We start from the raw sequence: 5,755 nt of genomic DNA on the forward strand, positions 1-5,755 counted from the left end.
GGGGGCGGGGGGCAGGAGAGGACTCTGTCGTACCAACTCTATGGCCAGCTCTCTGGTCGCCGAGGCCGAGATCTCCCCAATTTTCTCCACGTGCTGGTCCATCCCAAGCTCCACGATCTGCTCCAGGGTGAAGCTGTCAGACTCCTGGTCGAACTCGCGCTGGATCTCCTCCCGGACCTGATCCCAGTGCCTGCAGCCGGGGACAGGGCGTCAGAGCCCACGGCCGGCCCGCAGGCCCCCCCCCACCCACCGGGGCCGTGCGATTCCGCACACGGATCCATTCGGGCTTCAACAGGTATTTCCTTTTGTTTTTTTTTCTTAAATGTTTTATTTATTTCTAGGAGAGAGAGAGAGACAGCGTGAGCAGGGGAGGGTCAGAGAGAGAGGGAGTCACAGACTGAAACAGGCTCCAGGCTCTGAGCTGGCAGTCAGCACAGAGCCCGACGCGGGGCTCGAACCCACGAACCGCGAGATCATGACCTAAGCGAAAGTCGGACGCTCAACTGACTAAGCCACCCAGGTGCCCCTTCAACAGGCCCCTAAATGGGCCCTAAACGCAACCTTAGGCCCGGCGGGGAAATACAGACAGCGAGCTGCCGACTCTCTGGACAGAGAGTCAACACTGACAGCATGGAGTTCCCTGTAGACCACAGGCAGGGCCGAGCGTTTACGTGCGGACTTTTGACTCCTCCATCTGTACGTGAGGAAACTGAGGCTGGGCGAGGTCCAGCAAGGGGAGCGGTCAGGTCGTACTTAACCACAGGGTACTGGACAGTGAAGCGGGGCCCAGAAACACTGCCATGGACATGATGCAGAAGAAGAAAGATTACTTCCTTCTAAAGGAATAGCTGATTATTAAAATGCCGCTTTTAAAATCATTTATTCCAGGGGCACCTGGGTGGCTCAGTTGGCTAAGTGTCCTACTTCAACTTCAACTCAGTGATCTCTGGGTTCATGGGTTCGAGCCCCACGTCGGGCTCTGTGCTGACAGCTCAGAGCCTGGAGCTGCTTCAGATTCTGTGTCTCCCTCTCTCTGCCCCTCTGCCACTCATGCTCTGTCTCTGTCTCAAAAATCAATAAAAATTTAAAACGTTAAAAATAAATAAAATAAAATCGTTTATTCAGTCCTCAATGGCTGTGAAGGTCTCTTCTATCAGGTAATGGGTTCCAGATGCATCAAAAGAGTAAAAACTTGCAAAACAAAATTATAAAGTGTTCAAGGAAAGTATGGAGAGAATGCATGTGTAACCTTAGGCAGGAGAGGGGTTTTTTTCTATCTTTTGAAAGTTTATCTGTTTATTTGGAGAGAGGCAGAGAGAGGGAGAATCTCAAGCAGGCTTCGCTCTGTCAGCGCAGAGCCCGATGCAGACCTCAAACCCACAAACTGTGAGATCATGACCTGAGCTGAAATCAAGAGTCAGATGCTTTACCCCAGGCGCCCCAAAGGGAGGTCTTCTTAAATGAGGTCCCAAAATAAAATCCCTGAAGGAAGAAAGTGGTACCTTTAGCTGCATCAGAACAAAATTTTTGGGGGGTGCTTGGGGGGCTCAGTGGGTTAAGCGCCTGACTCTTGATTTTGGCTCAGGTCATGATCTAGAAGTTTGTCAGTTCCAGCCACCCCTCCCCCCCCCCAGTGACAGCGTGGAGCCTGCTGGGAAGTCTGTCTCTCTGCCCCTCCCCTGCTTGCATGCACACACTTGTGGGTGCTCTCTCGAAAGAAGGAAAGAGAGAGAGAGAGGGAAGGAAGGAAGGAAGGAAGGAAGGAAGGAAGGAAGGAAGGAAGGAAAAAAGAAAGAAGGAAAGAAAGAACGAACGAATGAGGTGCCTGGGTGGCTCAGTCAGTTGAGCATCTGACTTCAGCTCAGGTCATCATCTCGCAGTTCGTGGGTTCGAGGGTCGCGTCAGGCTCTGTGCTGACAGCTCGGAGCCTGGAGCTGCTTCGGGTTCTGTGTCTCCCTCTCTCTCTGCCCCTCCCCTGCTTGTGCTCTGTTTCTCTCTCTCGCTCTCAAAAATACATAAACATTTTAAGAAATTAAAAAAGAAAGAATGCACTGTTTGCCTGAGTGAAGGTGTCCGGCTGGGCCGTGATCAGAACAGGCACAGGGGAGGAAAGACAGAAGGAACCGGGCGGGGCGGCGGAGTCGCAGGACGCGGCGGCTCTCACGAGGCCACCCCGGAGGGCGCCTGCGGGGGGGGCCGGGGACCCTGAGAGGGCCGGGGAGGGCTCGGGCCAGGGGCGGCCCCAGGAGCGGCCTCACCTGCTTCTGAGGGCCGGGTTGCGCAGGTCCGAGATGAGAGGCACGGTCCGCTTGAACTGCTCTATTTTCGAGCGCGTGGTTTCGATAACCTCCCAGTTGCGGTCCTGGGCGGCAGAAGGGGACGCGTCAGAAGCCCTGGCGCCGTCCCCCCACGGCCGTCCCTTGGGCCTCGCCCCGGCCTCCACGCGCCTTGTACTCTTTGGCGAGCCTCAGGAGGCGGCGGGACAGCCCGTGGGCCACGGCCTCCATGGCGTCCGTCTGCAGGTCGAGGAAGCGGCCCGTCTTCCACCGGCTCCAGCTCTCTTCCCAGTCCCGCGTGGCCTCCCAGACCTGCTGCAGGGCGTCCAGCTCCTTTGCGGCCAAGGGCAGAAGAGGCGTTGGGCGGCGGGACTCCGGGCCCTTCCCCCACAGACGCCCAGCTCCTCTGCCCCCCTCGCTCGCTCCACCTGACGGGTCACACCCCTTCCTCCGCTTCCCGCCGTAGGGGCCCGTCACGTGACAGGCCCGGGAAGGACCCTCAATGCCATTAGCCAACCGGGACACGTAGATCACAGCCACCACGGGAGGCCGCCCCCCAAGCCCGGCAGGACATCCGCCCCCAAGACAGGGCGTGCAGACGTCGCTGGCGGGCGCGGCCCGGCCCGTAGGCCGCAGGCTCCTTCCCGGCCCATCCGCGGGGACCACGCGGGTCCGGCCCGCACGCCACCTTCTCCAAGTTCTGCAGGTCCTTGGAGACGGGCTGCTCGATCTTGAAGATGCCCAGGTTGGAGCGGAGACTGCTTTCTTCCTCCCGCATGGCGGCCAGCATGGCCCGCATCTGGGCGATCTGATCGAGCGCCGACTGATGGCCCACGTTACTGGTGAAGGGGCCTGCGGGAGGCAAGGGTGCCGCTCAGACCCCCCGCTCCAGGCCGTCGCCCCCTGGAAGGGCAAATCTCTCTCTCCTCGCGTGAGGAGGGGAAGGAAAACAAGAGGGAACGCGTTGTAAGAACGAAGGTTAATCTTAGCAAAAACTTCTTTTTTTTTTTTAATTTCTGAGAGAGAGACACAGCGTGAGCAGGGGACGGTCAGAGAGAGAGGGAGTGACAGACTCTGAAACAGGCTCCAGGCTCTGAGCTGGGAGCACAGAGCTCGACGCGAGGCTCAAATCCACAAACTGTGAGATCATGACTTGAGCCGAAGTCGGACGCTTAACTGACTGAGCCCCCCAGGCGCCCCAGCAAAAACTCTTAAATGCGGCTTGAGAAGCAGAAACACATGGGCCACGGGAGGTGTGAGGAAACTAGAAATTCAGGAGGGCCCCAGCCAACGCTCGGCGACGGCAGCCGCGCCAGGGCTCCGTCCCCTCCCCAGCACCACCCTCCCTCTGTTCAAGCCTCCCAGGGACCTGGGCTCAGAAAGCCTGGGTCACAACGGAGGGAAGGGGAGAGGAGCCGAGAAGCGGGTACCTTTGGATTCAAAGTCCTCCAGAAGATTGTGGGCTTTCTTCTTGAAATCATCAGCCGAGTGGATGAGGCCTGTCTTGAACTTCTCCTTGTGTTTCTTGAGCATCAGCTCGCTGTCCAGCACGGTTTGTTGGAAGGTGACCCACTCCCCATTGAGGCTGTTCAGCATCTCCAGGACCTGGGGGCGTCAATGAGGGGACGATGGCCCGCGAGCAGGGGTCAGCCCCCCTCACCAATGCTCTCAAGGCCTCCTTGCTGATCTTCTGGGCCACAGTCTGTGGTCAAGTTCTACTTGCCATGAGGCCCAGAGAAATGAAGCCATGAGCTGCCGGGCCTCAGAGAAACCTGTACGTGGCGCCCCAGTTACCACGGAGCTGGCTCGGGCTCTCAGGGCCTCGAACTCGTGCCCGCGGCCCGGCTTGCCCCTCAGCTGTCCCTCCAGACCACGCGGACCCGCTTTCTCGGCGCTCGCCCCGGGCGGGCCGCACGTGGGCACTCACGCTGTCCTGCACCGGCACCTCGTACTTCTCGAGGATGGCGAACTGCTCGTGGATGGGGGGGATCTGGGCCTCCAGGCCGGGCAGGTCGTGCTGCAGGGTGTCCATGAGCTGCAGGCTGGCCCCCAGTTCCTCCAGGGTCTGGGGCGGGTGGCTGATTCTGGAGACGGGTGAGGAGAGGGGGGGCGGGTGGAAGGGGCCGGGCCCGGCCTCCCCACACCCCTGCCGCTCGCACCCGGCCTCCCTGCACCCCTGCTGGGGCCTACTTCTCAGCGTTCTCCCTCAGGTAGGTGTGGAGCTCCAGGAGGCGCCGGGCCGCCATCTCCTTGAGCAGGGTCGTGAACTTGCTCTGCCACTCGTTGCAGTGCTGCACCAGCGAGAACTTGAGGTGGGAGCAGTCCAGCAGCACGAACTGCATGTTGAGGACCGTCTCCTCCTTCTGCACGTTGTTGGCGACCTCGGTGTAGCTGTGAGGACCCACGTTCCCGCCAGGGCTGTCTCGTCCCAGCGGACGAGCCCACCACCCCCGTGGCGAGTTCGGGTTCTGGGTCCTCACCCTCCGGACCCGGGGGGCAGCTCTGAGGCATCTGCCTGCTCCCACTCCGGTGCAGCCCAGCCGTGCAGCTGCCATCACGTCATTTTCCCAGCTTTCCCGGGCTACCCCAGGCAGACTCCCTGGTCTGGCATTCAAGGCTTTAAAGTCGCATGAATCTCAGTTGAGCACCCACCGCGGCTGCCTAGCTCCGTGACCTCAGACAGGTGCTTTGTTTACAAGCTCCCCCTCTGAACGTGGTGACGGCAACACGACCTCTGTCGCGAGGCTGCCGGGGGGATGGCACTGTCCGCTCACTCCCTTCCGGGACCTGGGTCCTCGGCTACTCACTCCCTGCTGGACACGCTCGCGGGCTCCTGTCTTCATGCCTCCCGGATGCTGTGTTCTCTGGAGTGCCCTCCCGGTGCCCAAGTCTGCCTGTGGGGACCCCACCCACTGCGGCGAGCCCAGCCCCCCCGTGCTCCCTTCACGACGCCTGGACTCTCTCTCCTTCCCCGTGTGCCTGAGCCGCAGCCCCCATCCCACGGGAGCCTGTGTAGTGAGCACGTCTGCACGGGGCTCCAGAGACCGCAAAGCGCTTTCGCACCTGTTTGGTGACCTCGCGACCCTGGGAGGTAGGGAAGGGTCACACGTGCTTCACAGGACAAGGTGGGGGGCGCAGGGAGCACAAGCCCCCTGCCGACCGGCGGTCTCCGCCCGGGCGCAGCGCTCCCCAGCCCAGCCCTGCGCCCCAGGCTCCGCACCTCCCAGACGCCTCGGCTCCTTACCGGGCGATGTCGGCATCGAAAGAAGACACAGGGGGGTTGAGACGCTGATAGCGGCGGATGAAGGAGTCCTTATTGATCTCCCAGATCTCCCGGTACATGTCCCAGGTCTTGAGGTAGTTCTGCAGGAGGCTGGCGTTGTTCGCCACGCCGCTGCTGATCTGGGCCTGGATCTTCCTGATGTCCTCGTCTCGTTCTTCGAGAGCCGGCACAGTGAGCCTCACTCTCTTCCCCCCGC

General features: G+C 60.6%; 1 protein-coding gene across 1 annotated transcript in view; it reads right to left on the bottom strand.

Moving 5' to 3' along the window:
• Positions 1-5,755, bottom strand: part of DNAH2 (dynein axonemal heavy chain 2) — an 84,094-nt gene that overhangs the window by 45,446 nt on the left and 32,893 nt on the right. The window contains 8 exon segments of the mRNA XM_077746745.1: positions 34-190; positions 2,259-2,362; positions 2,448-2,609; positions 2,965-3,128; positions 3,707-3,881; positions 4,204-4,360; positions 4,467-4,667; positions 5,521-5,713. Of these exon segments, the coding sequence (XP_077602871.1) occupies positions 34-190; positions 2,259-2,362; positions 2,448-2,609; positions 2,965-3,128; positions 3,707-3,881; positions 4,204-4,360; positions 4,467-4,667; positions 5,521-5,713 (1,313 nt within the window).

The sequence above is a fragment of the Crocuta crocuta genome, unplaced genomic scaffold (genome assembly GCF_008692635.1).
Source record: "Crocuta crocuta isolate KB4526 unplaced genomic scaffold, BGI_CrCroc_1.0 scaffold139, whole genome shotgun sequence".
Classification (NCBI taxonomy): Eukaryota; Metazoa; Chordata; class Mammalia; order Carnivora; family Hyaenidae; genus Crocuta; species Crocuta crocuta.